The sequence below is a fragment of the Erpetoichthys calabaricus genome, chromosome 10 (assembly GCF_900747795.2).
Source record: "Erpetoichthys calabaricus chromosome 10, fErpCal1.3, whole genome shotgun sequence".
Classification (NCBI taxonomy): Eukaryota; Metazoa; Chordata; class Cladistia; order Polypteriformes; family Polypteridae; genus Erpetoichthys; species Erpetoichthys calabaricus.
In genome coordinates this window covers 138,955,860-138,978,158 of record NC_041403.2, presented here as the reverse complement: position 1 = coordinate 138,978,158, position 22,299 = coordinate 138,955,860, and the positions used below count along the sequence as shown (strand labels likewise).

The 22,299-nt window shown below is 41.5% G+C and overlaps 1 protein-coding gene across 1 annotated transcript in view; it reads right to left on the bottom strand.

Moving 5' to 3' along the window:
• ppp1r16b (protein phosphatase 1, regulatory subunit 16B) overlaps positions 1-22,299 on the bottom strand; it is a 65,954-nt gene that overhangs the window by 10,302 nt on the left and 33,353 nt on the right. Inside the window, exons 4-5 of the mRNA XM_028811939.2 lie at positions 20,802-20,947; positions 13,882-13,985 (exon numbers count right to left, since the gene is read on the bottom strand). Coding sequence (XP_028667772.1) covers positions 13,882-13,985; positions 20,802-20,947 — 250 coding nt within the window. The remainder of the gene's footprint in view (positions 1-13,881; positions 13,986-20,801; positions 20,948-22,299) is intronic.

The window sequence follows — 22,299 nt, the reverse complement described above, 5'->3', positions numbered from 1 at the left end:
TAAACTTCCTAATTTGAACCTAAGATCTTCTTGTTTATCCTACTAGCTCATTCATAAATCATTTTCTTTTTAAATACAGCATTCTGTTGGTTTTTCCAATATTTTTGATTTTCTGTTGAATTTTGTTTTGTGCTAAGATTTGCATTGGGTGTGACAAGGATGGACAGGATTAGAAATGAGTACCTCAGAGGGCCAGCTCAGGTTGGATGGTTGGGAGACAAAGTCAGAGAGACGAGATTGCGTTGGTTTGGACATGTGCAGAGGAGAGATGCTGGGTATATTGGGAGAAGGATGCTAAGGATAGAGCTGCCAGGGAAGAGGAAAAGGGGAAGACCTAAGTGAAGGTTTATGGATGTGGTGAGAGAGGACATGCAGGTGATGGGTGTGACAGAGCAAGATGCAGAGGACAGAAAGATATGGAAGAAGATGATCTAACCTAATGGGAGCAGCTGAAAGAAGAAGAAGCTATACTAGTAGAACACGTTGACCTTCATTCTTTAAATAGAATGGAATGGAAAACAATCCTGTTGTTTGTAGTGAACACGGCAGCACTGGCATTTGATGCTGGAGCATTATAACGTCTTCCGTCTGCAAAATTGGTTTGGAAGTATGTTTTTATTTTTTGAACTGGTCTGCCCTCTATTTGCGGCTTTTGATTTTATTCTTCTTGAATTTGCCTCATGTTTGTAATCATTCAGGCATAAGGATCATTTGTGGCAATGAAATCTTGTAGTTTCTGAAGCAAATAAGGAGAGCTGTGTTTATTTTCAAGCCTTAAAAGTGTTCATCCAAGGGATTCATTAGGATCAACATTGTACAGATTGGCGTAAGCTGGAGGCTGGTCTTTGTAGGGGTGTAGTAAACCAATATAATGATACATTGTCCTGAGGAATCATCAAGAGAGCAAAAGATTACACTGTTGACAATGAGTATGTGTTGTAAATAGTGGTGTGTTGAACATCTTGTGGAAGTTATAATGTCTTTTAGTAGTTGCGTAGCTGTTATTACATGTACAAAGCACTGTGTGTTGTAATGGCTTTGGTCTGGTGAACAAGGCAGTGGTGAAGTACTTTTTAACTTCTTGAACCTGTCTCTCATCTAAATGTGCTTGTAGTTTTTCTTCTTGTTAAACTTGCCTCCTATTCCTAAAGACCAGAGCGTAAGGTCTGTTTACGTTAATGAAATGTTGTCCTTGTCTGTATTTTCAGACCATGAAAGTGTTTGCTTAAGCATTTCATTTGAACAGGCATGCATGTAACAAGGTTTTGAACTTGTCAGGCATCTATGGTGTTCTGCTCATGTGAACATGCATGCACCAAACGTCATCAGCAAAATCGGTCTTGCTTTTAGACCAATGGTAAGCTGAGGTTGGGGATCCTGCTGGCTTTCTTGGCCAAATGGTGTGTACGGTCTTGGCCAAAAGTTCTGAGAATGACACAAGTATTGGTTTTCACAAAGTTTGATGCTTCAGTGTTTTTAGATGTTTTTATCAAATGTTTCTATGGTATACTGAAGTAGAATTACGAGCATTTCATAAGTTTCAAAGGCTTTTATTGACAAATACATTAAATTTATGCAAAGAGTCAATATTTGCAGTGTTGGCCCTTTTTTCTTTTTCAAGACCTCTGCTTTCAATCAACTTCTGGGCCAAATCCTGACTGATGGCAGCCAATTCTTGTATAATCAATGTTTGGATTTTGTCAGAATTTGTAGGTTTTTGTTTGTTCATACATCTCTTGAGGATTGATCACAAGTTCTCAAAGGGATTAAGGTCTGGGGAGTTTCATAGCCATGGACTCAAAATGTTGATATTTTGTTCCCCGAGCCACTTAGTTATCACTTTTTCCTTATGGCCCGGAGCTCCATCATGCTGGTAAAGGCATTGTTTGTCACCTAACTGTTCTTGGATGGTTGGGAGAAGTTGCTCTCAGAGGATGTTTTGGTGCCATTCTTTATTCATGGCTGTGTTCTCAGGCAAAATTGTGAGTGAGCCCACTCCCTTGGCTGAGAAGCAACCCCACATATGAATGGTCTCGGGATGCTTTACTGTCGGCATGACACAGGACTGATGGCAATGCTCATCTTTTCTTCTCCGGACAATCTTTTTTGCCCCAAATAATCAGAAAGGGGATTCATCAGAGCAAATGACTTTTCCCCAGTCTTCAGCAGTCCAATTTCTGTACCTTCTGCAGAATATCAGTCTGTCTCTGATGTTTTTCTTGGCTTCTTTGCTGCCCTTCTTGACACCATGCCATCCTCCAAAAGTCTTCACCTAACTGTGTGAGCAGATGCACTCACACCTGCCTGCTGCCATTCCTAAGCAAGCTCTGCACTGGTGGTGCCTGCAGCTGAATCAACTTTAGGAGACGGTCCTGGTGCTTGCTGAACTTTCTTGGTTGCCCTGAAGCCTTCTTCACAACAACAGTGCAAATGGGTTTTTGGGATGAAGTTCATTTTCATGGCAAAGAGGGACCTTGCAATTAAGTGCAGTTCATCTGATCACTCTTCATAACATCCTGGAGTATATGCAAATTGCCATCATAAAAACCGAGGCAGCAAACTTTGTGAAAATGAATATTTGTGTCATTCTCAAAACGTTTGGCCATGACTGTAAGTTTGTTCAGGAAACTACCGGTGTTTGCCGCGTCAGCATTCTGTGTCCTGTAATTGATGTGCTTCCTGCCAGATATGTGGTGCGATCGCTTGGCTGATGTTATCATGTCAGCTGTAAGTTGTGCGTGTGTGTGAGTCAAGGTGTGCTGCTGTGTCTCTCCTGTTTGTTTGATTTTGGGAACCTGAAAAAGACGCAACTACAGTTACAGTTACTGTTCTAAACTTTAGACCAACAGCCAATCAGAAGAAAAGGGAGTTAAAATCATCCAAACACAGAAACCAGTGCCCAAATTAGAGTTAAAAGATGTCAGAGCCCGGTATTGACGAGCGCACAGAAAGGCGTACCTAAGAACTTGGAGCAACAAAAAAAAACCTGAACACAGAGTCCAGTGTAACTGGTGCCACATACTTAGCTGATTAAAATCCAGAGCCTAAAGCTAAGAAGATGTACTTACATTTAAAAGGGAGGTAGATTCTGAGTGCTAATAACTTACACTGATGCTCTACTAAATGCCACAACATCAGAAAAACATCTGTGGAATTCCCCTTGACGTTAAAGCACCATTAGCCTGATGTGTCGAACACTTCACCTCTGTTTTCAATTCAGTGACATAAAGTTTATGATGGTGCCAGAGAATAATGACCATGCTAAACAGACATTCTTAATTCATACAGAAAGATCATTCAAAATTATACAAAGCCACTGAATTCATATCGTTCATTCAGTCAGAAATAAGGTGAACTGATTCAGATATGTCATCCAGCCTGCACGCCAAATTTTTCTAACGTTTTTTCCTTTAATTTTGATCATAATGCAATGACACTTTGCTTCTTTTTTGCTTACATTTTTGAAGGTTATGCTCAGACTCTTTAAGGCCACATCTGGAGCAGTGTGCTATATAAAGATATAGTATAAAAATGTACAAAATGGGCTACCGGTCAGGAACAAAACAAGCTGATAAACAAAAGTAAAACCTTGAGAGGAAAGTCCCTGAGAAACTAGCTTTTCTACATTAGAGAAAGAGGCTTATGTATTTGAAATACAGTGCAATTATTGAGAATACCATCACACATGTAGGATATGTCTTAGTGATGCACGGCGTCGTAGCAACCAACACTTGATTATGTCACCAACAAGTGGAATGGATATGAGAAGAATAAACCAACCTAATCATTATGCTAATGGTAATAATAAGGACAAAATATTGTCAGTCAGTGTCATTTTCACTTAAATCCTGACTTATGTTTTTCTGATTTGCATGTTGAATTTTAAATTAATAATAATAATACATTTTACGGCACGGTGGCGCAGTGGGTAGCGCTGCTGCCTCGCAGTTAGGAGACCCAGGTTCGCTTCCCGGGTCCTCCCTGCGTGGAGTTTGCATGTTCTCCCCGTGTCTGTGTGGGTTTCCTCCGGGTACTCCAGTTTCCTCCCACTGTCCAAAGACATGCAGGTTAGGTGCATTGGGGATTCTAAATTGTCCCTAGTGTGTGCTTGGTGTGTGGGTGTATATGTGTGTGTGTGCGCGCGCCCTATGGTGGGCTGGCGCCCTGCCCGGGGTTTGTTTCCTGCCTTGCACCCTGTGTTGAGTGGGATTGGCTCCAGCAGACCCCCGTGACCCTGTAGTTAGGATATAGCGGGTTGGATAATGGATGGATGGAAGGAATACATTTTATTTGTATAGCACCTTTCCCATGCTCAAGGTGCTTTTGTTTGCAGAGTTAATAAAATGTTCTCAGAACTCTGGTCTGGTTTGGTTTCACTACAGCAGCACCAACACTGCTGCCTTCCACCTTCTGAACCCTAGGCTCAAACAGAAGCTTCACCACTCTCCTCCTTGTGCAAGTGTGGCCTTTTCTTCGGGTACTCTCCATGTCTCAAGTATGTGCAGGTCAGGCTATTTGGTGGCTGTGTCCTGGATGGACTGGTACTCTCTCCACTGTTAGTTTCTACCTTGTGCTTGATGCCATTGAGATTGAGGTCTTGACACATTCTGACCTTGAATGGGCTTAACCACGTTTGATAATGGATGAATCGATTGTTTAACTGTAATGTGCTAAGTACTGTGGCCAACCTCTTCAACTAACTAGATGGGAATTTTGTGCTAATTTTCAAGAAATATATCATAGATGTCAATCAACCAATCATGGTTTCAGCATTGCTTGTAGGTGTGTACTTCCTTCTAAGACACTATTATCAAACCACAGACTACTCATGTTTAGTCATGATGTTTACCCCTAGGTATTTAAACAGATCTGTGATGATAAAAGGGAAGTTGTCCAGAAATCTTTTGAAATTTTGTTAGTGCTGTTAGGACTGCAGGCACAGTATTTTGTGTCTCTGATATATATATATATATATATATATATATATATATATATATATATATATATATATATATATATATATATATATATAGTACCATATCATCTGCATATTCAGTATTTTGCGCACTATAAGGCGCACTTAAAAGCCTTTAATTTTCTCAAAAATCCACGGTGCGCCTTTAAATTCAGTGTGCCTTATGTGTGCACTGAGTTCCAAAATCTGTAAAAATGTTGTTGTGCATTTTAGTAAGCGCTCCGCTTGATTGACTGTCGGACCATTTCCTGCCGACATAGGGACGTAGTAATACGTACACTATGAACGCTGGCAGTGATAAACCAATTGCAAAACATTACGTAAAGCCACGTACACTTACCACCGCCATGCCTACGGCAGGTAGGTATATTGTACTACTGGTGCACTGCGAAACCACATTTGTTTCGCTAAGGACCCTGAAAATGGCATCAGAGAAGAGACATGCTTACGATGCACAATTCAAACTACAGGCTATCAGTTACGGGGTTGTAAATGGGAATAGAGCAGCAGCGAGAGAATTTAAAATCAATGAATCTATGGTTCGGAAGTGGAGGAAGCAGGAGAATGAATTGCGCCAAGTTAAAAAGACAAAAAAGAGTTTCCGCGGGAACAAGGCGAGGTGGCCAGAGTTGGAAGACCAACTTGAACAATGGATTCTTGAACAAAGAGCAGCCGGGAGAAGCGTCTCTACAGTCACCATTCGACTGAAGGCAATAACGATAGCACAACACATGAAGCTCGAACACTTTCAAAGAGGTCCGTCTTGGTGCTTTCGTTTTATGAAAAGGCGCCATCTCGCCATCTGCACACGAACTACCGTGGCGCAGCAACTGCCAGCGGATTACAAAGAAAAGCTGACCATCTTCCGCACCTACTGCAGCAACAAGATTACCGACAAGAAAATCCAGCCCAACCACATCACCAACATGGACGAGGTCCCTCTCACTTTTGACATCCCCGTGAACCATACTGTGGAGAAAAAGGGGACCAGCACGGTATCCATACGCACCACGGGGCATGAGAAGTCGGCTTTCACTGTTGTTCTTGGTTGCCACGGTAATGGACAGAAACTACCACCTATGGTCATTTTTAAGAGGAAGACGCTGCCAAAAGAAAAGTTTCCAGCCGGAGTCATCGTTAAGGCCAATCCAAAGGGCTGGATGGACGAGGAGAAAATGAGGAGAGTGGCTGAGAGAGGTGTATGTGAAGAGACCGGGCGGGTTTTTCCATGCATCACCGTCTTTGTTGATCTGCGACTCCATGCGTGCCCATATCACCGCTACTGTGAAAAAACAAGTGAAGCAAATGAATACGGAGCTTGCCATCATTCTGGGAGGATTAACAAAAGAACTCCAACCGCTGGACATCGGTGTTAACAGGGCGTTCAAAGTGAAGATGCGAGCGTCATGGGAGCGATGGATGAGAGATGGCGAACACACCTTTACTAAGACTGGGAGGCAGCGCCGGGTGAGTTACGCCACCATATGTGAATGGATTGTGGATGCCTGGGCTAAGGTGTCTGCTTCGACTGTTGTCCGAGCTTACGCGAAAGCTGGAATCATTGCTGAACAGCCACCCGACAACGAGACTGACTCCGACAATGACGAGAGGGAACCCGGCATGTTTGATGGCGAACTTGCCCATCTGTTCAATTCAGATACAGAAGGTGAGGACTTCGATGGATTTGTGACAACAGACTGATCAAACTGTGAGTGTATTTTTAAATACGTAGTAGAAAAAGGTTTAACTAAACTCATTGTTTTGCTTCTGTTACCTTGTTTTTGCATGCGCCGAATAATATGGTGCGCCTTATGTATGGCTTAAGTACAGAAATAAGCCCCGCAATTGAGAGTGCGCCTTTCAATCCAGTGCACCTTATGGTGTGCAAAATACTGTAATTATATTTTCTGTTCAAGTCCTTCACTGATAATCCCCTTTACCTCATAAGTGCTTCGATAGAGAACTGTCAGTGGCACTGCAAATAGCAGTGGTGACAAGGTCTAGTACCCTGTTCTAGTTTGAAGTAGTCTGAATTAATGTTGTTAATACAAACTGAAGCTTCTGGACTGGTATACAGTAGTTTGATCCATGCACAGATGTTCAGGCCAAACCCAAATTTCTCCAGTGTAGTAAAGAGGTAGTTCCATTCAACCATATCAAATTCTTTTTCTGCATCCAACAATAATATTGTTTCTGGTGAATGAATATATTGTGAGTGAATATATCACATTAAACAGACGTAGAAGATTGGAAGCTAAGTGTCTGCCTTTAATAAATTCAGTTTGGTCTTGTGATATTACTGAAGGAAGCACTTTCTCCATCCTTCTGGCTAGGACTTTGGAAAGTATCTTTACATCATTATTCAAAAGTGAGATTGGTCTGTATGATGCACATTGTAATAAGACCTTATTTTGCATAGGAGAGACGGTAATTAGAGCTTGATGAAAAGTTTGAGGTAGAATTTTATTGTCTCTAGCTTCTGTAAATGTTGCTAATAAAAGAGGAACTGGCTTAACTGAGATTTTTTAAATAAAAATCAGCAGGGTAGCCATCAGGACCTGCTTTTTTCCCACTCTGAAGTGAGTTTATAGCATCTAGTAATGATAGTGCCAAAGGTTTATCCAGTTCCTCTGCATGAGAGTATCTAGTTGTGGTATCTGAAATGCATCCAGAAATGCATTAGGTTGTGTGTTGTCTTCTTTAAACTCAGTAGAATATAAGGACTTATAGTAGTCTCTAAATGTATGCATTATTTTTTCATGATCAATGATTTTGTCTCCATTTGTGTTTTGGTAATTGCTGGGATTGCATTGTGAGCTTCCTGCTTGTGGATTTGTTGAGCTAAATTCTTATTGGCTTTCTCTGCGTGTTCATAGTAATGATGTCTTGATTTAAAATGAGCTGTTTTGTTTCTTTTGTTGTCCACAGGTTGAGTTCTGAATGCAGAGCCCGTCTTTTTCTATGAAATGCCTCACTTGGACACCTGGCATGTTCTTCATCTATTAGCTCTGATACCTTCTTGGTTTCCAATTAATGTTTGCGGGTAAGATATGAGATAATCTGTTCTCTTAAGAAAGCCTTCAGAGTTTCCCAAAGTATTCCTGCAGAAACCTCAGAGGATGTATTTGCCTCTAAAAAAAAATTGATTTGCTTGGATATAAATTCTGTACAGTTCTCGTCTGCTAATAAAAGTGGTTTAAGATGCCATCTGTGAGATAAGTATGTGGGGCATAATGATTTTAGCTCCAAGATCAGAGGAGTGTGATTAGAAATAACTATAGCGTCGTACTTACAAGATTTAATTGTAGGCAAAAAATTATTATCAATAAAAAAAAAATCAATTCTTGTGTAGCAGTGATGCACTGGTGAGTGGAAGGAATATGCTCTTGAGTTTGGGTTTAAAAATCTCCAGGGGTCTGATAAGTTGTGGTCTGTTACAAACTGTGTAATTGTTTTTGCGGTGTTAAAATTCAAATAATAATGTATCACTGTATATGCTTTCATTTACAAATAAAATAGATTTATCATGAAAACTATGGGCGGCACGGTGGCACTGTGGGTAGTGCTGCTGCCTCGCAGTTAAGAGACCCAGGTTCGCTTCCCGGGTCCTCCCTGCGTGGAGTTTGCATGCTCTCCCCGTGTCTGCGTGGGTTTCCTCCGGGTACTCCGGTTTCCTCCCACAGTCCAAAGGCATGCAGGTTAGGTGCATTGGCGATTCTAAATTGTCCGTAGTGTGTGCTTGGTGTGTGGGTGGGTGTGCGTGTGCATGCCCAGTGGTGGGCTGGCACCCTGCCTGGGGTTTGTTTCCTGCCTTGCGCCCTGTGTTGACTGGGGTTGGCTCCAGCCCCTGTAGTTAGGATATAGTGGGTTGGATGGATGGATGAAAACTACACACACATTTATGCAGTTAAATCAGCACAGCATTAAGAAATTTATAATTGGATGACTCAGTTCAGAAACAGGAAAACAACACATTTAAGTAAACAAAGATCTGAAGGAAGGAAGGAATTAACTGTTGATTAAAAGGGAGCTGGGAACTGAGCTGGGAGGTGAGCTGGGAGGTGGGGAGGTCTGCACAGAGCCTCTTGGGAGTTAGGGACTGACATGGGAGTGATTGAGCAATCTGTGGGTGAAATAAGATGTAGCAGAACCTGCTGTGGATGACACTAAGGGTCACTGAGTCAAATCAAGGGGACCTGTTCAGGGTGATGTTGAGAATCAGAATCATGACCTGGCCATGATGATGCTTTGAATCGTTTAGTGAGACATGACCTGCTCAGGGTGACATGTGGAAACAATGGGTGTCCTGTTCAGGGTTACACGTAGAGATAATGGGTCAAATGGGCAGTGAGAAGTCCTACGTGGGGTGACACCGGGAACCGAATGGTGAATATGGGAGTGAGGGAACCTGCTCAGTGCTGATGCTGTGAATCAGTGACTGAAATGGTAGTGAGGCATGACCTGCTGAGGGTGACATGGGGAATGAGTGAGAGAATTGAGGAGGGAGAGGACCTGTTTAGGGATACACTTAGAGTTAAGGGGTCAACTGGGCAGTGACAGAACCTACTCAGGGTGCAGCTGGTGAATTGGAGAGTAAGGGGACCTGCTCAGCAGCAAGTGTCAAATTAGCTTCTCCGTTTAGGGTGAATTCCAAAGGTAAAAAATCATTCATTAGAAAACAAAGTAACGGCATTAAAGAAAACAGTGTCGGAGGCACAGATGGATTACGTTGCCATTCTTTCTTTCCCTCCTCTAGGTCATGTCTTTCCTTTTTACCATTTAAGGTCTTTCCTGACTTTGTTTTTCCTTTTTACATTTTGTATAATCACATGAAAGTGTGAAGCAACGCCATAAACCTCTGTCATGGGCACGGGACAGTCGCTCGCTCCTGTGATGAGGCTGCTCTGTGATCTGCTGGAAGGCTACTTTAGACAGTCTCATAATCACCATTCCAAGCTCAATTCAACCTCAGCAATGCATATTACATACTGTACATGTTGTACATCGGAACTTAAATGAAATATCAAATTTCATTCAGCAGACAACTTAAATGAAAATATCTAGGTACTAAATTGCATTATAGAAAGTGAAAGTAATACTAGCTGAACTCCAGTCTTCATTTGTCCTCTTTGTCTGCTTTACGCAAGTTTTATGTTGATTGTTATCAGTGTGTGCCACCATATTACCTCTTACAGTATGGCATTAATAAAATAAACAATAAATCTTTAGTTTATAAGTCACCTTACAGTACATAGTCTGCACAATCACAGACCCTAAGCTGTTCTTTTATCAGTCCTCCTCTGGACTGCATAGTGGCATACTGATTAGCACTGATGTCGCCCAGTTCCAGAACCCTTAATTTTAATCCCAGCTCAAATTACTATCTGTTCTGTTATTTAATTTGCATGGGTTTTCCGGTGGGTTCTCTGGCTTTCATCCTATATCCCAAAGTCAGGTGATAGATTATTTGTGATTTTAAACGGGCCTGGTGTACATGAGTGAAGACGTGTGTGTGAGTGTGCCCCTGCTATGGATAGGCAAGATAATGGGTGCTGGATAACATTTACCCAGTTGAGAGGTGGCACCCTAATGGTTGGATGGCATTCTTCCAGTGAAGAGGAGGCACTTGCTTTCTACCATTTTCTGCAGAGATAGTCTTTGGCTTCCAAGTGTATCAGAAGGAATAAAAAATGGACCCCCACACTTCGTACAGTCCATTGGCTCACATGCAATAATCGACCCTTGTTCCATACTTTCTTCTTCCAGCACTGTGTCAGACATTGTACAGGATGTCAATTTAAAAGCAGCCAACCAACGTAATTTACATTTCTTTGGAATGTGAAAGGAAACTGGAGAAGCTCCACATGGACAAAGGGAGAACATGTAAACTCCATAAAGACATAGTAATAAAATAAACAGTAGGACAGCACGAGTCATGGTTTAAGCTTAGTTAGTTTTTTTCTTTTTCTCCTGATAGTCCTGTTTTTTCTTTCACATCTCAAAGGAATGTATTTTAGGTTAAATGGTGACTCTGTATTGGTTTTTAGGAGTGAGTGTATATGTGTTTGGTACAATGGACTGGCATCCAAGTTATTATATAGTTTTATGAGAACAGGCGTTGGCTCGCTGCCAGTCTAAATTTAGATTAAGTAAATGCGTGAGTGAATACTGTAATAAAGATATTGGCCATAAATTCTTTGAGCATTTTTCTTTATTATAATATGCTAGAGAACAATACACATAGCATAATTTTATCTCTTTCCCATGGTTACTCTTAGAAATATTGAAAGTGGCAGTAGGAGTACAATTTAAAAAGCTCTACTTTTGAGAGAGGCCGTGACCTTTAGACTTACAGAAGTGTGGATTGTGTTTCGCTCACCTAGACTACACTTTCTGGATTATGCCAGGCTCGTTTGTCTTTGCCCTGTAGCAATGGACAGGCCTCTGCACCAGGTTGGATCCTGGTACTAGAGTAGGCTCTGACCCTTTGACCTTGAACTGAAATAATTAATAATTGGATTAGTCGGTGGTTGGAGATCAGTAGTCTCTTCTGTATGCTGTCTGCATGTGGTGATAGAAAAAATATTTCCTGCCTGTTTTATCAAACGAGCAGCAACTAAAGGCCTTCTTACATTACACAACATTTCTAATGGTTTTCAGTTTTAGACTCCAAGTACACAAGCTTTGTGAGTCAGAGGAAGTTGCAGCATACTCCCCTGACCTCGACTGGTGCAGTCTGACCTTCTCTGACTTACACCAACTAGTCTGCAAGTCGTAGTGGTGGTCTTGTGTGAGTGTGAGAGATGACAACCAATGAGCACTCGTCTGGAAGTACAATGCGCATAACTCAGTGATGAGAAATAAGGAATACAAGTGTTTTGGATCTTGGAAAAAGAAGGCAGCCTTGTCTGTCTGATGTCTCATGTTTTATGTACCACTACAGAATGGGCAAAAGAATAAAAGAGCTGAAATCACTCTACCCATAAACCTCATGCACAGGCACACGCTCTGTCATGTAACACGGTACTGGCTGTTAGAAGAAGAGGACTGCTTGCAGTCCTTTGGAAATATGTAACTATACTGAAAGGTCTTCATGTTGTTGAGTAATTCTAGTCATGCAGATTAACATCCTCAGGTGATGAGATTATGTAACTGCAGTTGTCAATTTGACATCCCCTCTGGCTAATGTGACATTGGCTTCAGTCACTCTCAGCTGGACTAGGTTTGTATATGAATGTGCCACTATAATAGTCAGGCATCCATGGTTGAATCCTACCTCAACAGGGTGTGGCTCTCCTAAGTGTGATGTGGAAAACTCAAGAGTCCTAAACAGAAGAGCTTATCTTAGCTGCCTGCTTCCATTTTCTGGAACCAAGGGATTCCACTGCTGCCATCACTTCAGTCTCTTTCAGATGAAATGAAGTTCAAAATTTTAAAATGCATGTTGACCCCAAACTGCCCAGTGTTGCTTCCTTGTGCTTGTTGTTACTGCTGAGATAGATTCTGGCCCCCACAACCATAAACGAATTATGCCCATTCATTATTGGATGGATGGACATTCACCCCCTTGAAGTGTTTGCAGTTGGCAGCATTGTAAGGATCAGTGCTGACTCCATCTTCCAGAAGAGGTAAATACAGAGGTGCTCACCTTACTTTACAGTCAACCATTTCAAACCACATAACACCCAGACTACAAAGGTAAAAGGTTAAGAATCCAAATAAAGTGCGGCTAACCCAACAGTGACTTTTTGGAGTTATGTCCTGGGAAGAAGGATAGATAGATAGATAGATAGATAGATAGATAGATAGATAGATAGATAGATAGATAGATAGATAGATAGATAGATAGATAGATAGATAGATAGATAGATAGATAGATAGATAGATACTAGCACCTAAATCTAATATATATATATATATATATATATATATATATATATATATATATATATATTATATATATGGTTGAAATAGTTTACTGTCAAATAAATGCAAAGAATACACGACACGTGTTTCGCCCTCATTCTGGGCTCATCAGGTGTACACACTCCACTGCACTCCCTCTCGGGAATCGAACCTCGGAGTCAGAGGCGATGCCCCTAACGTTGCGCCACGGCGTGTGGTTCGTTTATTTGACAGCATTCTATGATCTGCTCCTCACAAACTGAGGGCAACCGTGGCGGATGTTAGCAGATTGCTGGCCAACCACAGGCGTTACCTGGTAGGTAACCACCCATACAATCAGATTGTGACACCAGACTACGAATGCCGTGAATATATATATTTTGCATTTATTTGACAGTAAACTATTTCAACCATATATAATATATATATATAATCTGGTGATGACAAATCAGGATGTAGGAGGGTGGCATCATTCAATAATCCATGCCAAGAAGATGCACTTCATAGCTATTGCTCAGTTTAACAAGAGTGATTGACAAATGAAAAATCTATTCATTATGCCACACTGAGCAGGGTTCAACATTATTATCAAACACTGTTGGAAAACATTGCGCAAGACATTGTTGAGGGAGACTTCCTGAAAAAAAAAAAAAGCAAACTCCAGCTCTGGGCACTTGAACAGGAATCTCACAGTCGCGAAAACACTGCTCTCCAAGGACTCGATAATTACAACCTCCACCCTTTCCTCTCTCTTTAACACAATCCCCAACTTCCAGATCACCCCTCACTCCCTGCAACGTTTACTCCACTTACGCTGAAATAACAAAAACGAGGCAGCGGACATTTGTGAGAGCAACCCGCAGGAAGAGCGCAACTTGTTCTAAAATGGATGCTCAGGCAGTGAGCAGAAGCCTCTTAGCTGTTAATAGTGTTAAGGAAAATAAGAGCAGCTTATATGAGCAGCCCCCCCCACAGCCGATGTGATAAGCCCCACCCCTCACCTTGATTGACCATAGCAGTTTCAATCATGTCCAGAGTGGGTTCATCTTCACAGAGGTCATAGGGCATGTTGCCATCAGAGTTTACAGCTAGCAGGTCAGCTCCACTGTAAAGAGAGAAGCATGTTTAAATACAACGTGTTAGAACTGTTTCTTTTAAATTTTTTGAAATGCATAATTTTTCATGAAAACCGTGAAAAACAAAACAGATGTTATAGTTGAAATACAACATTAACCACAAAAAAGAGGTTTGTCTGGTAGGTGTTTAACAACTGTACCATAGACAACAGGAGTGGAGCAGAAACACTGAGAAGTCACAGAAATGATTCGGGGCCTCACTCACTCTAATGCAGCCTGCATGCAAAGCCACCTTTCTAACGGATACAGGGACTCACTCACACCGGACTCGGCCTGAACAGAATGCACAAAGTGCCTATAAAAAAAATCTACCCACTTGCAAGTTTTTACGTTTATTGTGTATATATAACATTGAGTCAACGGTGGATTTACCGTATATACTCGCGTTTAAGTTTCCCCACGGATAAGTTGGGGCCTGATTTTACTGTACTATTTCCAGTATTTTATAATGTCGGTCATATAAGTCAAATGTGGAAAACTCACGCTATTGGTCCAAGAGATTACGATATGCTAACGCCCACCTGAGAGAGTAACCACGGAGCGCACGGCCTTTTTTTTGTATGTATTGTGCCCTACGTGGCCACAGCATAATACGCGAACTATTCCAAAGCAACGTTTGCACTGATTTGTGTTTTTTGTATCTCACAACCCTCATATTACCTTTATCGTAAGAGCATCCCTTATAGGATCGTTCGATCAGAAGAAAATATGAAGCTGCTTTATATTAAAAGTCGTTGAAGTGGTGAAAGAAATATTGGTAACTGTGCTTGCTGCAATAAAATTTGATGCTCTCTGAGAAACTGGTGCGAGATTGGACAAGGCAAGAAAATGTAAAAAAAAATTTAAGTGTCGCATTTTTGAACGGGCGTATAAGTCAGGGTCTGATTTTATGATCGATTTTTCGGGTTTCAAGACCCAACTTAGACACGAGTATATACGGTAATTTGGCTTTACTGACACTGATCAACACAAAAAAATTCTTTAATGTCAAAGAAAAAAAAAAGAAATCTCTGCAAAATGGTCTAAATTAAAAATTATAAAACACCAAATAACTAACTGCATAAATATTCACTCCCTTTAATAAGAAACACCTAAATCATCACTGGTGTTAGATGTCACAGAATTAGTTCAAAGATGATCACTTTTTTGTAGTGTGAGTGAAGGCTGCCATCTTTACCCAGCTAGGACAACCTTAACCAGGAAGAATCAGGGGAGATGGCATACACAGGACCCCAGGGCACCAATGGCATTGGAAATCTTCGACTCGGCCTTGTTTGGGTTCCGTGGGTGCCAACATGAGGTGCTGTAAGGACTAGGAAGCTCAACTTCATGGGGTTCCATCTTTAAATGGAAGTACTTTGCGGGGATAATGGTAAAAAGGAGCTGCCTGCCTGCAAGAGTCAGGAGGAAGGAGGACGAAGCATTGCGGAAAGGAGTGGACGAGCAGTAACCGGGAGACTAACCGAGAAAAAGAGAGACAAAGAGAGGAAGAAGACGGAGTGTTGCTTGTTGTGTGCTACTGTGCTTATATGTACTTGTGGCTGTGGTGTGGGAAAACACTTACAAAAGAAGAGTTTCGCACAATAAAAATTCTTTTGTTCATTTTATATTTGTGTCAGGTTTGGGGAACTGGAGCTCCCACTACAGTCTACAGTAGTCAAGGATTTTCATTAATTGTGGCATAAATAAACCTTAATTTGAAAAGTCTATCTTGTGGTGAGTCAGTACGGTGGCCATCCTTCCCTACCCTATACATTGAAGACAAAAAAGAACACTCTAAGCAACACAGTGAAAAGGTGATTGAAAGCACGAGTCAGGGGACAGAGACAAGAAAATATCCAAGTCACTGAATGTCCCTTGCAGTCCAGTTACATTGGTCATTAAGAAATGGAATGAGTATTGCACAGCTGTAAATCAGCATCCACAAACACTAAATGATCATACAAGAAGAAGACTAGTGAGGCAGGCCACCAAGAGGACCTATGATATCTCTGGAAGAGTTACAAGCCACAGCGGGTGAGATTAAACACCTGTTGCCAAGGTGCTTCACCATTTGCAGCTTTACAGGAGAGTGGCAAAGAGAAGATACTGTTATAATATCATGAGTGGTCTCCCAAAGACTTTCTCGTATACTCAGATATGGGGATGGATATTTAAGGAGGTAAACTGCAAGGGCAAAAGGCTAGAAGACCATCTCTAAGCAGCTTGATGTTCCTGTGACAAAAGCTGCGAATATTATTAAGACAAAGGGGCTTTGCCCCCCTGCTCACTTCACTCGCCAATCCCCGGGCGGGCACTACGTGCTAGCCACTTCACGTATCTGTCGCTCGCATATGGGGATGCGGATGTAAAATTTAAACAGATTGTTATTTTCATGGGAATTTTACATATGCATAATAGGACTAACTATTTTATATTACAGTGAGAAATTAACCATATTAAAAAATAGTAAAACGTAATAATATGAAAGTAAATTATGTTTCATGTTGCGTTTCAGTTTTTTTCGTTGCTTTATATGATTTCATCCTGTTTGGTTTTGAAATTAACACGCAAATATTTTTACACTTACACTTTATACTGTAAAACTTCAGTAAAAACAATTTTTTGAAGTAAATTTTCATCAATATTGCATTGAATTTTTATTCTGTGTTTGGACTTCCCGTGAGTGAATATCGTTTCTTTCTCTCTAATAAATAAACCCCGACTTTTTCGAATGTTTGTCCTCTGTGATTTGTTAATCGTCCTTTGGAAAAGCTATTCTAACGGGAAATGGTTAACATTTTATTATGAATGGCATATCAAGGTCTCCTTTGTTGTCTAATGAAGATGTACTACATTACCTTTCTTGGATACATCCTTCTTTCTACAGTAATTCATGTGGTGGAAGATCGAACGGTATTAACGGTTGTAGATATTCTTCAGGATATTGTAAGTTGATGTTTTCATCTTCCGCATGATCACCACCAAGTGTTTCAGTACAGTCTATTGATACATATTTTACCAATTTGACGTGTAACCGATCTTCATTTTTCGCGTTAATTCATTTGCTAGGATTGCCCGTGTACTCATTTCTTCTGTTGATAACCCTTCGAGATGAAATTCATCAATAAGATTTGGACATAATACGTCTTCTTTAATTGGGAACGTAAAGTGAGGAAAACGTAAAAATTTATAAGAGCTGAGAGAGGCAGAAAATGTGTCTGTCAAAAGCATTTACACGAATGAGAGGTGAGAGTACCGTGTGCGTGTTTGACTATAGTTGAGAGGAGGGCATGACTTGAAACAATCTCATGGCAAAAGTCTCGTCTTGCCGGGACTTCTAAAACTTCAAAAAAAGTCTTTTTTTAATATAATATAGAGAGAGTGTTTAAGGCTGTAGTCTGTCTCTCTGATGCTGCTGCAACAGGAAAATCGAAAGGTGCAAAAGGATAGTGAGAATGGCAGACAAAAAGCCAAGGTCATCTTCCAAAGAGATACAAGCTGAACTCCAAGGTCAAAGTGGTCTGATCGCACCATCTGTCGCTTTTTGAGTGATGGTGGGTTTAATGGAAAAAAAAAAACCCCAGGCAGACTCCACTGTTGAAATAAAACATGAAAAGCAAGAATGGAATTTGCTAAAATGAATATTGACAAGGCCTCAATGCTACTGGGAGAATGTCCTTTGAACAGATGACACAAAACTGGAGCTTTCTGGCAACTCACACCCAGCTCTATGTCCACAGATGAAAAAATGAAGCTTTCCAAAGAAAAGAACACCATAACTACTGTTAAACATGGAGGAGGCTCGGCTGTGTTTTGTGGCTGCTTTGCTGTGTCTGGCATGGAGTGCCTTGAGTCTGTGCAGGGTACAATGAAATCTCGAGACATTGTGACATACTGCCCAGTGTCACAGTCATGGGTCAGTATAATGCCCCAAAATACACAGCTAAAAGCACTCAAGCATGGCTAAGAACAAAACATTGGATTATTGTAAGGTGGCCTTCCATGAGCCCTGATTTGAATCATGTCAAACATTTATGGAAAGAACTGAACATGCAGTCTGGAGCAGTTTTGCTCAGGATGAGTCGGCCAAACAACCTGTGGACAGGTGCAGAAGTCTCATGGAGAGCTACAGGAATCACTTGTTTGCAGGGATTGTGTAACAAAATATTAAGTTAAGGAGTCCCATCATTTTTGTCCTTGCCATTTTCACTTGTGTTGTTATATGAAATATTATGTTGAATCAAAACTCTAAAGAAAAGTCTGATTTTTCTTGAGTACGGAGTAAACCATAACATGTGCCAATTACTTTTGTCAGTTTCTAATTGTTTCAGAGACACTTGTGAGTTCTTCTTCTTCTTGTCGCGGAGGGGTACCAACAAATATGTCCACATGTGGTGCTCCTACCAGGGTATGCAGCCTCACTCACACTAACAGCTTGCATTGCACAGCTTTATCTACACTTTTGGGCACAATACAAAGCATCATTTCAAACTGCGTCACGCCTGAATGTACAACCCCGCCTCACACAAACAGCCTGGGTCCTGCACTTCGCTTGCAGTGACTCATTCTTGATAGATCCTTTTGCAAACATGGACTCTGCCTCACTCACACTGACAGCCTGGATACACAGCCTCGCTCACGCCAACTCATCTTTTTTACACCCTGGTTCTCTGACACAGACAGCCTGCAAACAGAGTCCCTTTCTTACTGTACTCTCTTGGCCTGGATTGATACACAACCTTACTCAAATCGTATTTCCATGACATTAGTCCAGCCAGGATTCACAGCTTCATTTTTAGGACCTCTGCCTCGATACATGACCTTCCTCACCCTGGCAACCTAAAGACAGAGCTCTGTTCACGATGATACAGGGTAGATGCACCATTTTCCATACATTGACTCTGCTTTGGTGTATAGCCTAATTCACACTGACAGCCTTTATACACAGCGTGATCCACAATTCTAGCTTGTATAAACAGTGTTATTCTCACTAGGTCAGGGTCTCCAATACGTCGTTCATGAGCTACCCCTTTCCAAGTAGCTTACCAAAGGGTTAATGAATTCCTACATAAATATGAAAACTTGATTAGTCAAATTAGGGGTGGGTGATCTTTCCAAAAAATCGTATCAAGATCCACAATCTGAATTGCAATCTATCTTTTCAATGTGGCATACAATTAAGAGAATATCCGGACTCATACTCATCAAGACCTAAGTCACACTTTATTTTAAATATGAAACAAAGTTGAATTTAATTGTTCTCTCGTTCACTAGCAAAATGAGAGAAGTCGCAAAATCAACCGGAATGTTCAAGCAAATTATAGAAAAAAACCTGATCTAAACTCTGTTCAAGTAGTTTCTCTTGTGAAAAGCGGACAGACATACAAACAGACAGACATTGGATTTTATATATTATATATTAGTAAACCTTCAAAATAATGTGCAGTTAAAGTCTCAGCATTTCTGGAGCTTAGCAGAGCCAGATAAGTATACAAATCTTCACCAAGCAGCTCTGAAAATGTCTGCTTTGTTTGGGTCCACATAGCTCAGTGAGTCTGACATGAATGTCATGAAATCAAAGTTCAGAACAAGACTGACAACGAACATTTAAATGACTCCATAAGAGTGAACCTCAGTGGCTCCACTCCACCAGACACCTGCCTGTCTTGGTGACTCCACACAGTGCCAGTTGTCTCACTAACTAAAAAACACATCACACATGCAACTGGACATGTGAAGTGACACAGTGACATGGAACAAAATGACAAATGAAGAAGTCATATCTGTGTATTTGGCAATTGCATTGTTTTGTTTTGACAGCATTCATGTTTTTAATTCAATGGTGTGAGATACACTAGAAAATGCATACAGACATACAAAATGCACTTGCAGGTGAACTAAATATTTTTGTTGATGTTTTAATGCAAAATGTGAGTTGTGGACACCTTTGTAAATGTTCAGGCAAAACAAGCTTATTCCATTGTTTGGGTTGGAAGTAAGCTATGAGAATAAACGTTAGAAAACATGAGTAGCTCTCGGCCATTTTCATTTTGTAAAATTAGCTCTCAGGGGGAAAAAAAGGTTGGAGACCCCTGCACTAGCAAACCTGCAAGCACAGCCTCACTGACAATGACAACCCCACATACGCAAACTCGTCATTTACACACAGGTTCTCTCACACCAATGGCCTGATATCAGAGTCCTGTTCCCACTTGCTAAGGCTGGATTGATACACACCATTACATGCCCTGCCGCTGCAACCACTTACATTAGTCCAGCCAGGATACAGAGCCTCATTTTTTACTAATATCAGTACACAATGACACATCACAGATACACCATTTTCCTCCGCCTTAATACTTGACAGTCTGGATACGTCACTTGATCCACAATTCTAGCCTGGATGCACGGACCTCACTCATCCTAGATACACAATTTTATGTTCTCTGACTTGGATCAAAGCACCACTTGGACTACCTGGCCCCACTTACTTCAATGGCCGACAGACAGGGTCTTATTCACCACTTGACCTAAATGCAGTATATTATTTCTCAAGATACACAGCCTTGCTCACTAGTCCAGTCTGGGTATACATCTTTCTTACTAACACCATAGCTTCACATACACTGACAAACCTAGTCCAACATGGATACATGGCCTCATTCCATTCTTCACACCCCAAATACACCATGTACTCTAGCCTGGCTACTCAGCCACGTTTCCATATATTCACCCCTTGCAACATCCTCACACTCACTGACCCAGTGCACAGATTTCATTCCACAATAGCCCAGTTTACTCACTGCTGGATGAGAAGCTTGACAAGGTTGCTGTGTCCACAGGTGGCTGCCGCATGCAGTGGGGTCCATAGTTCATTATCCTTGGGATTCACGTTAGCACCGTGATTGAGAAGTATCTTGACGATGCCTTCATAGTTATCTATACAGCACTGAAAAAGACAAGAACAAACAGTGAGAAACAGACCTGACAAAATCCCAACATGAAGTGGAGCCCAAGTCCTGGTACTGGGATGCATCCACTCCAACCTCTTAACCCCAACAGAGAGAAGAAAATCCTGTGATCTGCCATAAGAGAGTACTGAGGTGGTGCTTGGCTTTGAGCTGGACTCCCACCACAGGATTAGTGGAGTATAGATAACAATCAACAATGTAATGAATGTGCAGATGAAGTAGGGGCCGATGGTGGAACCACAGTGAGACAGTGTGCTGTCACAAAGTGACCAAGTGCCAGTCCTCTGAGGGATGCTTCATCTTGTCACGTATGATAAAACTTTAGTTTAATGAAAAGGTTCACGTGGTATCCATTAATAACTAACCGAGAATGCTAAACCGGTTGATGGACGCAGGCACATCCGGCCATGGGCCGTAGCTGCAAAAAGACGTACTGCGCAGGGCGCAAGAAAGGGCCGCGAGAGGCGGATGAGGGGCCACGAGAGGCGGACAAGACCCACAGAAAAAAGGAGTGAGCAAAGAAAACAAGAGGACAAAGAAATGAGACGCCGAAGCACAGAAAAAGGGAAAAGGCAAAGAAAAATGTAGTCAAAGGCAGGCACCGCAACGAAACCCATTGCACACGAAACTAGCACACAAAAAAAAAGAAGACGCTCAGCGCCACAACGGCAAGGCTCCCCCCCCCTACAGGCACCGGACGGGATACACACCAAGAGGGGGATTTAACAAGCCCCTGGAACACAAAAAAAAAAGAACACAAAAACCACCCCACACACCCTACAAGCAACAGACGGGACACACACAAAGAGGGGTATTCAACAAGCCCCTGGAACACAAAACGAAAGAAGACGCGCGCGCAACAACAATCCTCACCCACACCCCCCCCCCCCACAAATCAATAAGAAGTGACACCCAAAGCCACATATCTAAAGGAAACGTCCATATTAAACATACATCATCTCAAAACCTTCACACTAGGCAGCATAGGTGGATCTCATTAAAATAAAGCACTATTAACCGTTCAACTGGAGAAAAGGCTCCATATTAACAGTGAGTGCGATCCTCCTTAATACTTATACATATTTCGCACGCTGAGGAACAAACAAGTCATGCATACACGGTCACGGGTACAAAACGATTCGGATCAGATAACGGGACCAAACATACGAACACGAATGAAACCAAAACAATACACGGCGGCGCATACAACGCGCTTCGGAAAATACGTGAGAAAAAATGTCTTGGATCAAAAAATTCAAAGCTCGAGTAACCCCGTTACAGAGACGTGTCCAAATGGACAGACAAAGTGAACGTAGATGCATACAGTACG